The 17092-nt window shown below is 37.1% G+C and overlaps 1 protein-coding gene and 1 long non-coding RNA gene across 2 annotated transcripts; one reads left to right on the forward strand and one right to left on the reverse strand.

Moving 5' to 3' along the window:
- The first annotated feature begins 2094 nt into the window (after positions 1–2094).
- Positions 2095–6193, forward strand: LOC139142492 (uncharacterized). The gene is made up of 2 exons (XM_070712434.1): positions 2095–2246; positions 3429–6193. The coding sequence occupies exon 2, from the start codon at positions 3484–3486 to the stop codon at positions 4606–4608; it is 1125 nt and encodes a 374-aa protein (XP_070568535.1). The 5' UTR covers positions 2095–2246; positions 3429–3483; the 3' UTR covers positions 4609–6193.
- Positions 6194–6827: 634 nt separating this feature from the next.
- LOC139141470 (uncharacterized) lies at positions 6828–14312 on the reverse strand. The gene is made up of 3 exons (XR_011554189.1): positions 14224–14312; positions 7757–7917; positions 6828–7529 (listed from the first exon to the last, which is right to left on the reverse strand). It is a non-coding gene; the product is annotated as an uncharacterized lncRNA (long non-coding RNA).
- Between the last annotated feature and the right edge of the window lie 2780 nt (positions 14313–17092).

A 17092-nucleotide genomic window follows, 5' to 3' on the forward strand; every position in this document is an offset into this window, starting at 1 on the left:
GTCCAAACTGGCTTTCAGTGGGTTTTTGCTTTCTCGAGCATACTTATTAGGCTCGGCACCTCTACCCAGTACACTACACGATAAATGCGGTAAATGAGCCCGCCAGTACAGTCTGAACGGATTGGGCATTTGTTGTCCCCTGTAATGTGCATAATCTAGAAAAAAAAACATTCAAGATGAAAGTGGTACACCGCCTTGTTTTTGTTTTTACATCCTTTAGGAAAGGGAGCATTGATACAGCAAACCCAAATTTTAGATTTTCTGATAGCGAAGTGTATGTTAGACTAGTCAGAGAGAAAAAGTAGATAAAATGAAGAACTTGGAGTGACCCATCAGCGCTAAATAACCTTCTAAAAGATAATAAACAGAAATATAGATATAAAACACCCCGTTGATAACATTACTGTGGTCATCGATTTCATTCTTTCGTGTGGGGGCTCGGCGACCACTGATTTTACATTACTCAAATTATTACAAAGAAAAAGAAATATAAGAATAGTGGAAGCCATGGGAAACTACAACAACTGTTAAATTGTTCTCGTTCAAGGTTGAGCAGAACTTGATAGATATTAACAGCCGTTAAAGTATACCAATCGTTGTTTTCATTTTTTGCCGAAATTGTGATTTTTTCTGTTTGGAAATTTTTCCTTGCGACACGACGGCCGAGGATTGTCATTAGACTGCATGTAACTCTATGGGAACCGAAAAGGATGCTGGTCTACTATGACAACTGTCGGCCATAGTTGAAATACATTTCATTTCGTTTTCATTTTACTTTGGATTTAATTTTTATTTTACTCTGAATTTAATTCTATTTTCATTTTACTTTGAATTTTCATTTTCAACTTTGATTTTTTTCATTTAACTGTTTTTCTTTCACTTGAAATGTTTTTCATTTTAATTTTACTTTATTATATTTTCATTTCAAATATGATTTTATTTTTTGTTTCTTAAAATATGTTTCAAATGAAATGTTCCTGCTGTTTTACTCAAAATAAAATCACAAAACAAACGATTTTTGTTTCAAATCTCTAAAGTTTGATTTTACCTTTTCAAGAAACAAAAAATTATATTTTCATTTTATTTTCTTGTCTTATTTGCAACAGTTTTTCGTTGTTGTTTCGGTATTACTTCATTTAACACAAATTCTTTTGTTAAAAAATCACTTTTAAAATAATATTCAACATAAAACAAAATACACTAATAATTTTGACGTATTTTTATCGGTAACAACTCCAGGCCACCATACTCATATTGTGTTGTATTTGATTTTAGAAAGGTGTGCCGATGTTACATTATAATTGTGTGAATAGACCCTTTTCAAACTGCGTGAGATTTTAAGAGTTCTTGCGAGATTCTGTATATGCGACCATTGCGTCGATACGATTCAAAGTTGAACTCCAGAAATACAAGGATTACGATTGGAACTAGTTTGGGATAATTGGATCTTCATATTTTTCAAATTTCTCAAAAGTGTATGGTGCCCTAAAGCTGAGTGTTGCGATATTATAAATTACTCATAAAAACAAGTGTGTAGCTTAAAAAGAAAAGCAGATGATATTACATTTACAGATTAAATCGACATAACTTCACCATCCAATTATCACTAATTAGTTCCAATCGTGTTAAGGATAGTCATTATTTCACTTTTTAAGAGGAAAATGAGCGCCAAATTACATTTTCAAACTTTGGGTAGACGTTTCAATTGCTAGGGAGCCTTCTTTCGCAGTATGTTTCTATGGAAACGAGCATGGTGATCCCTATTTTTTTTATTTTATGTTTTTTAATTCCAAAACATAAAAGAATTTCCATGCAAAATGTCATGAAACTGACATGATTTATAAATTTTAATTAATTCTTAGTACTTATCCTTAATGCAACTGTGCACGATATTCGAAACAAAACTAAACTCCTTCCCTCCCTCCCCCTGTAAACACAATGAGTGCACGTTACTATGCCTTTGCCATTGCCAATGAATTATCAATGGCCTAACTAGGGTAATTTCGGTTAATCGTTAGCTTTTTCGGACATGAAACAACAAATTTAAATTAATTGGCCGTGACAAAACAAACCCGGAAACACTGAAATAAATACTAAGTTATGTTGAAGTCAGAGCGCAGCTCTGCAAGATGGCGATATTTTAATAGCTGCTCGGAGGTTCCCTTTTTTGTCCCGTGTCGGGCTCTGCAGACCACACTAAGTTTCGACGAAGGAGACGTCTGGCTTTCCTGTACTCAAAAAGAGAGGTAAGCTGTGTGAGCGAGCGTCACTTGTATCAAATAACATTGCTAGTCTAACCACAATACGCTATTGTTCGCCTGCCAGTCAACAGTGTGTTGACGTACCTGCCCCTGATATATCTGTATTTGGAACTTTAGTTCTCCGTGAAATCCAATCGAGTCAGAGTTCACCAAAAATGGACATTCTCATGTCTTGTGCCATACACTGATATTATAATATATATATATATATATATATATATATATATATATATATATATATATATATATATATTATTGTACTCTCTCCGTACTCTCTGTGCCCAGTTAAAAGGTTGCCATAAGCCATTATGGTGATAACCGGGAGGGCACATTGTATACATATTGTGTATATATACATGTATATATATATATATATATATATATATATATATATATATATATATATATATATATATATATATATATATATATATATATATATATATATATATATATATATGCCATTTTCTCATATTGTTCCAATCCAATCGCGTCGAACGACGTCAAGTGTGACTCTCTGTCTGTAAGACAGTACAAACACCTATTAAATTAGACTTGTACTTGATTGGAAACTATAATTGTGAAAGACAGTGCAGGACAAAAAGTGTCGAAGTACTGCTAATGACAAACGTCATGACAACTCTTGACCTACTCAGTGGGAACAAGTGAACACTGCGTGGCGGTTACCGATAATAATAGCAAGGGCAGGTCAAATGGAACCATATTGTGTGAGCAAACGTTTTTAGTTACCTGTTGTGTTCGTCACAACGCGACATAAATAGCGTGATAGAATTAATTGTGTGTGAGGGTGGGAGGCTATGCTTTGTTCTCTGTCTGTCTGTCTGTCTGTCTGTCTGTCTGTCTGTCTCTCTGTCTCTCTCTCTCTCTCTCTCTCTCTCTCTCTCTCTCTCTCTCTCTCTCTCTCTCTCTCTCATGCGTATGTGTATACGTGTGTGGCGCATCAAAACGTATTGCATTAATAAGTTATGTATTAATTGTGTGTTTCCTATAGTAGCTCCATTTAACTTATATGTAATGATCTCATGTTAGGGTCATAAGTGACCTCTATGACTTGGCATTCATCTATTTTGTTTCCTTTTCCGTATGTTTTTTTTTTTTTTTTTGAAGTCTGTGGTGTTCTACTTTTTGCCCTCTTTTCCCTTCAAGGTTACACGAATGACCACGTTAATTTAACAATACTGTTCTGCTTTCTGTGGTGACCATGGCAACGCGTAAAGTTAAAACTGGGCCTGAAGCCAAAACCACCAAAAGACTAGATAGAAAAACAGCTAAAGCGCATTCAGCCGAAGTGTTTGTCATTATGTCACTGAACTTAAATGGTCCAAAAACCTCAACGGCAACCGAGAAACAGGAAGCCGCAAGCCGCATTTTGAACGCCAACCGTCCGGATATTGTTTGCGTCCAGGAGATCGGAGCGCCCAAGACAAAAGACTGGAAACTCGAATTGCCATCAGAATTACAGGATTGTTGTAGGAACACTGAGAAGGAAGCCGGTGTCATTTGGAATGGCGCGACTTTGAAGCTTGTCAAAGATTTCGATCAGGCATTCAAAGTGAAATTACTTGATGCAAATCCCACAATACGAACACAGTGTCCTGAGCTCGCAGCGCGCACTTGCATCGTAAAATTGCAAAGCCTGAAGACCGCGAAACATATCATCGTCATATCGTGGCACGGACCGCACAATAAAATCAAAACGGCAGAGAAGAAAAACGCTGTGCAAGGCCTACAGGCATTCGCCGTAATTCTTGAGAAGAAAGAGGGCGCTCCTGTCCTGATTGGGGGAGACTTTAATTTAAAAATGGAAGAGATTGAGCTGCGAGTGAATTTTTGCATCTCCGCACCGTCTGAGTTGTCTGCCAGACGCAAGGGAAAAGAAAATATAGATTTTTTCTTATTCAGTGACAAGCTGAGAGTTGTAGAAACCAGGGTTGTGGAAACTGTACCGGGGACTGGAGAAGACATCCAAATACTGCGTCAAGTCTCAACAGATCTCGAACAAAAGCAACGTTCTAGAAAACAAAATGTGACTAGTACCTTAGAAGAATCATCTAGCGAAATGCAGAATGCTCTCTCTGACGCTGGTATAATTACCGCTAAAGTCTCAAAACCAGAAAAATTTGTAGTTTCCTCTTCCAAACCCGCAAAGTCAAATCCAGAGAAGGAAACAATTACTAAATCCGGCGGAGTGCCTGGGGCAACGATTGGGGATGGAAGAAATTCCTCTCATCCGGCAAGTACACACCAGAAACGGTTGACAATGGACTCCAAAATATTAGACAGTTTAGATCACGATGCAGTAATAGCAAAATTATCATTTGTTTAAGACACGGCTGCTAATAGCAAGTGGTTGCTAGGGTACGACATTGTGTATGGTGACGTGTTGATCATGTGCTCACAATCGCAGTCAATTGTGTTACTAAATATTTTTATACCGCCTTGACAGACCGCTAAATACTGAATATTCCAGCCTTGAATGCAAATATTTTAGGAAATAAACATTTTCAACGTGCTTTGGTTTGCAAAATATAGCAACAAAATATCATTCAACCAGTAGTATAGAAGACCGATGGATGGAATCGACATGGGTAGTTATTAATAATACCAGTCACAGACTATTCACTGTCACACTTTATCCGAAGTTAATTATCAAACCTGTATCATGCTCTATCTAGTAAAAAGGAGTGGGACGAATATGTACATATCATCAAATACTAATTTTATGCGAGTTAGAATATAGCAATTTTACGGTCAAATTACTGTAGTTTCTTCTAACTTATACTGTAGAACTTATTCCAGCGGGGATACAAATGTTAACGACAGATTATGTTTCGATGAACATGCCGTCACGGAGGTAACTCATTTCTCCACATCCCCCCGAAATACTACACAAATATTAACATATTTATGGGTGACTTTATATTCGAAAGACCAAAGGCAACATTAACAAGGAAAAGGGTTATGTTTTCATAACAATGAAAAAAATAATTTGCAAGATGGGGTGAATCGAATAGTAATTAAAACACAAGAGTGAACCTTAATCTTTATCTATATGAGGTGACAACACCGTCAAAATCATTTTGAAAGCTTTACTCAAACTTTTCTCATCATTATTATTCCATTATTTGGTGATTTGATCAATATTATGTTACTATTTGGCCAATATTATGCCACTATTTAATCATTATTAAGATATCATTATGAAATGACTATGACATTATTATAAACTTATTTGGTAATTCAGTTGTTTTGCCATTATTGAGCATTAATGTCTTGATTTTGAACATATCATCATTATTATACCATTATTCGGTGATTTGGTCATTATTTAGATATTACAATGTGATTATTTGGTCATGATTATGAACACGATTAGAACGAATTTAGGATAATTGGATGGTGAAGTAATGTCGGTTTGATCAACAAATGTAAGCTCATCTGCTTTTCTTTTTAAATTACACGCTTCTTTTTATGAGTAATTTGTAATATTTTTATTGTATTTCAACATTCAGCTGTAGAGCGCCGAACGATTTTGAGAATTTTGAAAAATACAAAAAATCCAATTATCCCAATTAGTTCCAATCTTATTTATGTTATTATTACGGCAGTATCTTGAAATTGTTATGAGCTTATTTGGCAATTCGGTTGTTTTACCATAATTCAGCATTGATGTCTTCATTTAGAACTTATCTCATCATTATTATCCCATTATTTGGTTATGTGGGTATAAGGTTGTTATTAAGATATTATTATGCGATTATTTGGTCATGATTTCTTTGTAATTTGGTGAACGTTGTTTTGCCATTATTCAGAATTGATGTAGTTGTAATTTTGATAGAGTAAGGTTTTAATCTTCCTTGGAAACAACTGCATGGAATGTTGTCAGAGAAATAAAGATTTTGCTCATAGGACTACACAATGGTCGATTACTGGTATCTTGCTGGCTACAGATTGAATAGAAGAACGTCTCGACTTAAAACATTCACACTGATTTTCTTCCTTTTAATGTCTTCTCTCACGCCGATATAGAATGTCATAATGCCTCAAGTTTAATTTTTGGGGCAAGCAGACAGACGCTAGAAAAATTGAATAGAATTTGCTATTTTATGAGAAGTTAATAAACATGAAACAAATCACCAGCCATTACGTTCCATTGCGCCTGGTAGAAAGACGAGTAGGTAAGATAGACAGCCTTAGAACGTCACCATGATGAGAAGCGCTATGTCAATCTTCTTAAGTATTTGACAAGGAAAATATCGTAATTTACGGACTTGGAATGTCACCACGAGTGCAAACCCGGGACTCCCACTGTTTATTTCGGAATTTGAATTCAGATACTGTGACAAGTTTCAAACTAGTAAAAACATCATGGTCTTTTCTGGTAAAGACACCAAAGGTTTACTGTATGATGGAAATGCGAGGTTCCAGTGTTTTTATCGGTATCCTTGATGGAAACCTAAAACATCCAGCCGATGACCAAGCAAAATTGATTACACCTTAAGCTTTTCGTTGGTTCATCTCGTTTTTTCCCTCTCCAGGCCCTTTTAAGTATATATCATGATGCAAACGCATCGATCGGATGCAAGTAACTTTTTGTTTGGCGTTGCCATGGTTTCCAGGAGGAACAAAGGTCTTATCTTGAATGATAGTAACTACCACCCGTACTTTTGCAGTCAGTTTTTTTTACCTTGGATAACATGTTGTTTATTCAAGAGATATTATCAGTTTGTCGACAATAATTGAAAATGTCAAACTTTAAACAATTCATGGTGTTCTAATGATACCTAGCGAATTTTGTTAATGGATTCATCCTTTCCAATGTACATACTAAAATTGGTATATCTTGTTATCTATTGCAAGTATAAGAGGCGGGCGATTTCTTGTCCAGGATTATACGATACAAGGCTTGCCCGTATGACAAAAAAGGATAAGCTTATATACTTTCCGAGTGACAGCTAGGTCATAAGTCAAGATAGGTAGTTCGCACCAGCAAAATTTACCAGCTGTGTACAGGACTTTCCCAGTGCTGCCAGGACTGAATTGAGCTAAATTCAAACGACAAACATATTTTAACGTTGGTGGCGCCTTCCATGACCGAGGGTCCTACGAGGCATTGACTTGGTTAGCACGGCAACTACATCGATTGGAGCCAGCGCAAGGTGAGCCTCGCTCGTCCACACAAACCATATTCCCGCAGCACGAGAGGGCGTCCTTGGCAGAGCTGCAGGAAAACTGTGACGGAATACACTGAAAAAAACCCCAATAAAAACATGTCAGACAGTCAAGTGCAATTATTAGTACCTTATACACGGTTTTCATATTTTGCAATACCGTTATCTGAAATGCATGTCGCTTTGTCACTATATTTGTTCATGTACGTTACCGATCACTGGTGCGGCGTAATACTGGTGCTAATTGGCCTTCACATATCTCGAAACATTAAAGTGTGGAATTAGTTTTACCACGTCACTCACTCCGGGTCTACCGAGGTTCCCTTCGACGTTATCGAGGTCGAATAGACCGCCTGCGAAAGTAGCGTCGCCTCGTGACGTCATAACAAGTAACACCATGGTGATGAGCAGCGATGACATATCGGAGCTTTCACGTGAAACGCACGCAATATCGATTTTTTTTCCTATAACAAAAGACAAGAGAAAAAAAACTGATATTGTGTATCTTACAAGAAGCGATTGTAGAAACCCCGACACGGACTGAGACACAGACAGAGACACAGACACGCACACACAGACAAGACACAGACACAGAGAGACTCAGACTCAGACAGACAGACAGACAGACAGACAGACAGACAGACAGAGACAGAAAGAGAGAGAGAGAGAGAGAGAGACACACATATATATATATATATATATATATATATATATATATATATATATATATATATAATTTATATAAATTGTTGCTCAGAGCATGAAAGCTTAACTACTTGACTGTTGATCCGTGTTGGCTTTTAAAGGTAGCTGAGTAATTTGTTTGAGTACCACTTTGGGACGGGATCAAACATTTTACTATCAACGTTTGGATTGCAAACGTTTCCTAAAACTCACAGCAAACATTCTTAATATAGCCATTCCTGATTAAATGGTTACTACAACATATTCCCTGGGACAATAGTATAAGGAAATGCGAGGTCTTTACGTATAAAGAAAATAATGTCTGTCTTTGTAAGCTAAATGTTACTTAGCATCCTGACCTTTTCCGCGAACTAAAGATTATAGAGTAGATTTCCCCCGTGTGTGTATTATAGTATAGTGACGTTTATATAACTATGTGCTCCATAAATTTAATCTACTAACTCGTCTATAAAATCGGATGGGATTACATTTCCATGTTGATGCAGGCAGTATCAGGGTCTAAAATAATTATGACTTAAAGTTTATGAGAATGTAAAAATGTGGCGTGTTTTTTTCACATTCGACCTATGTGACCTTCCGATGCGCCATTGGGATGCTGTCAATTAACATTCTAAGAGATTCGCTCTGCAAGCGCCAGATAATAATATCTGCTCCTGCAGTGTGTGGTTGGAGAACTTGATACGCTTTTTCCTTCTTATGGTTTCCATCGCAACGTCGGTGATACTGAAGTAGTCAAATCCTTGAATGCGCCATTTCCGAAAGTGCAAATGTAAAGCAATGGAGAATATGTTTATTGCGGCATATAACTAAAAACGATGACGTCATTTGGATCTTAGAAGAGCTGTGAACACCTGTTTTATACACACAGATATATATATATATATATATATATATATATATATATATATATATATATATATATATATATATATATATATATATATATATATATATATATATATATATATATATATATATATATATGGATGAAACTTAAGTAACAGATACTATTAATTTGTGCTCAAACAGGAACTTCCCCTAGGCTATAAGTCGGATTATCATAAATCTATGAAAATGTAAAAAAGGCACGCTACTGATCAGACGTGCCGTGTTTAGTCCCAGAAACCCATGATTTTGCAATGCTTCAGGCGTGTATTTTCATTGAATCTTGCATATGATGTCTCTGAATATATAGCGATTAAACTTCAGTAAAAAATAAACTGAAAAAATGTTCAGTTTTTTTTTTTGTCGGAGAACGCATATGTTTCAAAATGAGTTCAAAATGAGTACGATCATTTGACCCCTGTTTGCATATGTCACGAAAGTGCCGATCATGATTATTCAAATTTATCATACAGTCAAAGCGATGCTATGAGAATTCAAAAACTCCCGCCCAGTGTCTGCAAATGGCTGCGTCATCAGTAATCCCCCTATTGTGCGCCCACGGTCTTGTAAGTTCCTGTTTAAAGTAATTTGTGTTATTATTTATAACGCTCTGCTTTCCGCATCGAGCACTGTAATTTCCCACGAGGACATCTGTATACTTCGATTTATCTATCTGTATGTATGTATATATATATATATATATATATATATATATATATATATATATATATATATATATATATATATATATATGATGACCACATATATAATTTATGCAAGACTTTGTCTGCAAAAATTGGTGTTATAAGACCACTACGCCCCTACGCTTTGTTCTTGTCTGTAATTGACTACTGTTGTATTGTTTGGGCTTGTACGTCTAAGACCAATCTCCAAAGATTGTACAAACTCCAGAAAAGGGCTGGTAAGTTAATTCTCGGAGTTCCTACTCGAACAATTTTTGTTAATTTGCACTGGTTGCCCATAGATTACGTACTGAATACTTTACTGTTGTTATGACTTTCAAAGCTTTAAATGGTCTCGCACCAAGCTACATTAGTGATCTATTCCAACCTCTCTCAGAAATGGATCGTTTAAATATACTCGTAGTTCTAGTAATGTTAACCTTTACCCGCCAATGTTTAGGACAGGCATGGGTCAAAGATCATTTGTATATCGAGCTACTAAAATCTTGAATTCCATTCCCCCAACTATCCGTGACTGTGAAGCCTTGTCGACGTTTAAATCAAAACTACATTGTTATCTTTTCATGAAATACTGTAATGAAGGCTCTGACTTAGACTAGCCTGTTTTTCCTTTGTCTTCGACATCTTCTGTTTGTCTATTCCATACGTTTTTGTTTATTCGTTTGTGTATTTTGCCTCTCTTTTCATGAGGGCTCTGATGGAAATTACAATTACTTTACTGTAATCAGATTACCCTCTTTAAATAAAGTGTAATAATAATAATAATATATATATATATATATATATATATATATATATATATATATATATATATATATATATATATATATATATATATATATATATATATATATATATATATGTTTTATTGTTCCTGTTCCCCTAAGTTTCATACAAACATGTTGGTTACGCCGGTTTTATTTTATTTACGGTGTTTTTGTTTTTTGATTTTAGAATTATTTTTGTTAAATGGATCAAACAACCCTGCAACATCAGGATATTAAAGTTAAGCTGGAATGTTTAAATGCATTGCGAAGGTACACTGCAAATATCATGATGACAACGACAAGTTAACTGTTCATAAGTGTACAGTGCGCATGCGTTAATGTGATCCAAAAGATATGGCCTTCAACGCAGCAGTCATACAGTGTTAATTTTTGCTATACTTGAAGAACACCGAGTCCAATCTTTGTTATGAAGCAGTGTGGTTTTCTTAGGGAAGGGGGCTTCCCACAGCTTTTTGAATCAACTAGACTGGACCTACCCAACTCCCATCGCCTTGTTAGGGCGGTTAGTAAAATTGTTCATCCGTGCCTGCTCTTTTTTCCGGCGTACTGTAATTTGTATAGAGGGTGAATTTTACTGGGTTCTATTCATATCGTAAATCGCAATCGACCTTGTGGTATGGCCTGCGTCGACCATGTCTTGCCCTCGTTCTCCTAAAGTAGTATGAGCCTAGAACGTGAAAGACTTAAACTTTTGCTCAAACTTTCCCCAATGAAATCTCAACCACCTTCATACAAAATCGAGAATAAAATTCAGGGGTCCCTGAGTAAAGTGTGGTACAGGAGATACAAATAACCTAACATTTACCGATATTTGAAATTCAAAATGGACGACGCAACTTTGTAATCTCTAATGGGGCAATAAAATTTTCAAAAAACTAAGGCGGTGAATTTTTACTATGAGAGCTTTACAAGTGGTAGGTCAGAAAAAGAATTTTACAAATTTAAGAGTCAGAATATCTGTCCCCGAGGCTTATTCTACTTTTTCTTAGGTTATTCTGTGTTTGTTCTTGGCTTTAAAGGTCTGCACAGAGAATGAAAGGGCGGAACACAAACGTGCATCATGGGATAACATAATTTACATACTTTAAAGCTCCATCAGCCATAAACGTTATTGCGTTTTCCAGAATGTATTTTTGTAAAAATTCAGTTTTTTGTTCTTCTACCCAAATCATGTCGAGTTGCCGAGTACTAGCACAGGTTGTATTTGTGCAATGCCTTCAAGTTCTTGTTGTTGACAAATGTATTTTATTCGGGGACCAGGGTCCGTTTGTGAACAATAACATTGCATGTTGTGGGCAAAGCAGAAGTGAGATGTTTTTTTCCCAAGAAAATGAGAAATGAATTCCACGGTGAGTTTAAGAAAATGCCCCGTGTGATCCCGTGCTGGAAAATGAAAGTTACCCATATCTGAACGTGGATTTTATCAACTGAATCTACAGATGGGGACACCGAGCGAATTAAATTTACAGTAATTTCAGGTTGCGATGGTAACGTGTCGAAATTAAATTTCTGCCAAACTACAGTTGATACAATTATCGATGTGTGAATTTGAATTTTATCACATTACTCAGCAATTTTTTCTCTCACACAACTGGCGCCAAGAAATAGCTGCAAACACTTCCGTATAGCAATGTCTTTTTATCAGAGGCCCAATCTTGAACACTTATCCTTCTCCGCACGAGTAGTATCTTACTGTGACGTCAGCGTAATTTTGACATCAAGCGTGATTAACGACCTCAGTGACCTTGGTTGCAAGGAAAGATGAAATTCAAACAGTGTATCTACGTTGCTCGTTTTTATAAACCCGGTCGTGATTAGTATATCCAGTCGATAATTACGTCCAAGGTGAACCGGAGATATTGCTCAAAGGTTGACCTTTTGACCTCGTCACGGAGTACATCGCACCGGCATGGCAGTGACGGGCCTATGGCTTTAGATACACGTAAAATAGATGGATGTGCATGCATAACATTTACAACACGCAAAGTTCATCTATCATTGTCAACATACAGAAAGGGACAGAGATTTTTAAGGACTGTTGCATGACGAAAATATAAAATGGTTAAATGCTGCCGATTTCGAAATGAACCGCAAACATTCGCCTAAACAGTCAAGAGTAAAATCTAAAATATATACTTTTGCCGGTGTTCAGAATCTCTTTTTTTCCTATACCCTCCAAACAATTTAGGAACAGGTTTACGGCTATACATTTCCATATGTTCGCAACCGGTGAAAGTCCGCGATTTCACTGGAATTGTATGTTCGTCACCATGAATAAGGTTGCAGGTACAAGATATTTACTTCTTTGTGCGATTGGTAAACTTGTTTTTTTTTCGCCGTAGTAGATACGTAAGGTTTGTCCATTTGTGGCTGCTATTTCGTCATTGTGCGAAAAACATTATTTCGATCAACGCAACAACTGTTTGAATGCACGTGCTGTTGGCGAGTTCGTTCGATTTCCACGACGAAGCCAAATTCGCCAATTATAATGTCTTTTCAGTCACACAAGACGGCTAAATTTAACCATTTTGTTCGTCAGACGCTTAACATTGGCATCACGTGCAGGTAATCGAGCCGTGACTGTTGACATTTAACTGTACATTTCGACCGGAAGCCGACACCATATCGCTAGAATCGACACAAACGAGTAACAGGATAAGCCCATTAAGTGTAATTGAACCAAAGAAATTTTAACGCAGGCGCCTCTCATATAGAAGTACTATACAGTAGCGAACAGCGCCCTCTTTCGCTCAAAGACGTCCTTGTCTTTAACATGCGTTACGACGATTCCAGAGCCACTTAGATAAACTAAGTTAATGCGGGTCTGTCTCTTGTGTATTGACCAAGTCGGACGAGTGAGTCATTTTGAGAAATATGAAGAGCACGATAAATACCAGATCCTATCACTGTGCATAATTTCTGTACTTTTTGAAGAGAAGTGACCGTTTAGCGGGTTACGTATCATGTTTTCTGTTACCTTGAACTTCAAAATTGAATAGACACTCGTGAAATTGCTTTTTTGCTATTTCTACCGTAGACCCTAGTCCATGCTTCTTAAGGTTAACATCGACTAATATTCTTCACAGTTTTGAGAGAAATCGATAAAACATATCACTCTGTTAATTCGACTGGACAAATTGCCATTGTGAAATGAATGAATGAACAACAACTCCCGAAAGCAAACACTCAGATTCCAGAGTCGTGATTGTGGCGTGCTTAAGCTAGACATTTTCGCTTATGATTCCATTATTGTGGATAAGAAATAAACTTGTGTAAGGTAAATTTATATTTTTTTATCATATCTATTTATCTGAAATTTATAGAGAAATACTGGTCACATTGAACAAGAAAGCCGTTTTTCTTGAATTTAAACCAACACTTTGTTCATCCGATATCATTGAAACAAGCACTTCATACGTTTTTATCGGTGAATAAGATGATTACTTTCATCCACTTTATGATCAGAATCATTTCAAGACTAGGACAAACAAAGAAAGTAAGACGTATTTGATACGTGCATATATTAAAAGCGCAGGAGATTTCGGTGATTTCAACACAAATAAAACGTGAAAGGACTGGTGAAAATTTTAGCTTAACCGTCGTTTTCCTCCGTCCATCTCATGGACGAATCATGTTATTGCTAAATTACTTACGCGCATTTCTTACCTTTCAAGTTCGCATTTCTTACCTTTCAAATTCCCCGAACGCCTGCTTGTTCACGTTAGCAGATGCGGCGGTCTTCCTTCCCACGCTGTGTGTGCCGTGACTGATGGCGATCAGCGCAGAGCGACAATGACGTTAAATATGACGTCACCGAGGCACGTTTGAGTGTGCCAGGTTGGCGAGTCGAAGGCGACTTTATCGACAGATGAAGTTGTAGATGATGTAGATGAAGTTTGGAAAGTGGTCAGTGAGGGTTTCTTTTTCCGAAACAAATCACCCTCTTTGGGCACTTGGGGACGCAACATTGTCAAAATAAAGACGCATTTGATCATCATAAGTGAGACAGTGGTCACGTACCGGTACGTCACAGATTAACCGTATATTTTAAAGCGCGCCGCCAGCGTCTATATTGACTTTTTATGTAGGCACTCGCTATAGCGTGAGAGAAAGTGTACTGAACCAGGCCCAAACTGAAGGCATATACCTTGCAGAATGTGTGAGAATAGCAACTTTGCAACTAAATACACTCCGTCAATAGAAAGTATAGTTTAATATGACTCATATTATATTCAGGAACGAAATATACACTTTCGAGGTGGCAGTTGCAAATTCCTCTAAATTCATTATTAACCTTACATAATTTTATCTGTGGAGTTTGTTATCTTCCATTGATGGAGTTCAAAAGGATACTTCACAATATAGTACTTCACAATATGGAGATCACATGCAGCCCACCTTTCCAACAACATCATCATCTAGACTACTACTTCGAGCTTTAAGAGCTTTGCCGAGACATAAGCATGAATATCCAAACATGCAATCCACGTATTCTCTCGATAAATTGCTATAGTTCAGCTGTAAGTGAGCTAGCTACACCATACATAGCTATTTCTGGTGGTATATCATTTTTGTTAAGCTTACTCTTACCAATATCAGAAATAGTGTAATTTTTGCTGTCTTGAAAGCCACCCCCCATGAGAACACACATTTCATCAACTCCTAAATTCTTTTTCAAAACACTTAAATATTCCCATTCCCTACCATAATTGATCTTCCTCGTCTTCTGAAGGTTAAGAAATTAGCATTTAACAAGCTGAAAGTAATTGTATGATGCATGGCGCCACCACAAGGTCAGCAAATCGCGCCATGCATCCACGTTTTAAACGGAATAGCTCAAGTTCCGCTATCGAGTACCAGCACGATAAAGGAAATCCCAACTTGAAAGTTAGTCGACACTGTTACAGGGCACTTCATGAGTTGACGCGTTCAGAATCTGTTTTCTCCGTCTCCATCCATGCTTGCCATCAATAATTTTGCAATTTAACAGTCAATATAATTAAATGTCATCCCTTTAATTCAAGAAGTCTGTGACTTAACTATCTATACTTAAAACTACCTCGAAAAATCGTTGATGGACAAATATATCACTTAATTGTAATGGAACTCGTAGTGCGAAATCCATGACTTTATAAAGACATACCCCCTGTCTCGATTAGAATTAGATGCAAGAGGAATTGTAGTCTGGTGGAGTACGCCCAGCACATAGTGCGTGACACCGTCTTTTCTTCAATCAATCAATCAAAAACATTTATAAAGCGCCAGGATCAATAACCATGTTATTTTCAAAGGCGCTGAGTTTTTAACATCAGTGTTCATGCGCTTTGGCAAATAAATGAGTCTTGAGTTTTTGATTAAATGTTAACATTTTGGGCCTGTCGAATGTCAGAAGGTAGAGCATTCCAGAGTTGTGGTGCTGTGATGGAGAAAGCACGTCCACCATACGTTTTAAGTCTGTAGTTGGGTACACACAGCAGGTTCTTAGAGTTGGAGCGTAGTGAACGACGGGGTTTATATGGCTTGATCAGATCCTGAATGTAGACTGGGGTCAGACCGTTGAGAGCTTTGTAAGTTAGCAGGAGAATTTTGTAGTCAAGTCTATACTGAACTGGCAACCAATGGAGATTACGAAGAGGTGATTTGTGATCTGTTCGTCTTGAACGGTTGACGAATCTGGCTGCCGTAGCTTGAGCTCGTTGAAGCAGTCCGATATTGGATCTGGGGAGACCATAGTGAAGTGAGTTACAGTAATCCAATTTTGACGACAATACAGCATTTATTAATACCTGACAAGTTTCCTTGCTCAGATATTTCCTGATGGATCCGATTCGACGTAGATGGGCATAAACTGACTGACAGGTTGTTTGGATATGCTTGTGAAACATATGGGTATTGTCAAAGATAACTCCAATATTCCGGGCTGATTTGACTGGCGTAATAACATTTGAGCCAATGGTGATTTGGCTGACAGGATTTTGAGAATGGTCAATCTTCGAACGAATGAGAATGACTTCTGTTTTTGAGTCGTTGTTTTCCTACTCAAAAACATTAAACGCGTCCGATGTTGATCCAGGTTCTTCAATAACAAACTAGAAAGATTTTCTGTACAGTGACTAGGTCATGCAGTTGAAGTGCCTGCCAGTGTCTGCGAAAATTGTCTTTGGCGAGCTGGGCAAACTTTTGGTAATCGCAGCTCTGTACAATGCGATGTAAATAGCAGGGGTAGAAAAGCCGTGATTTTACTTTTGGGATAACTTATTTTGGTAATGCTACAGCGGGGTATAGTGCTACGAACCAGGCAGAGGTGCCTTCAAATAGGATGTACCTAAACAATTAAAAAATAAGGGGAAAAACTACCTGGAAAAATAATGGGGAAAACTACCTTAAAAGCTTGTATCGATAACACAATGGAAGACCTCATATGATGGCATCAGTATAATATTTTCACAGCAACACAAGTGAATCTTTGAGTCGTTTCCCTGTTCAATAACAATCTACTGATGTCTTAGCTCGCTCGGTCCACACTCGCAAAATAGCTACAATAAGTGTGTCAAATC

The sequence above is a fragment of the Ptychodera flava genome, chromosome 10, assembly GCF_041260155.1.
Source record: "Ptychodera flava strain L36383 chromosome 10, AS_Pfla_20210202, whole genome shotgun sequence".
NCBI lineage: Eukaryota > Metazoa > Hemichordata > Enteropneusta > Ptychoderidae > Ptychodera > Ptychodera flava.

What these genes read in the sequence shown, in the direction of transcription:
- LOC139142492 (XM_070712434.1), top strand. Translation starts at nt 3,484, where the DNA reads ATGGCAACGCGTAAAGTTAAAACTGGGCCTGAAGCCAAAACCACCAAA.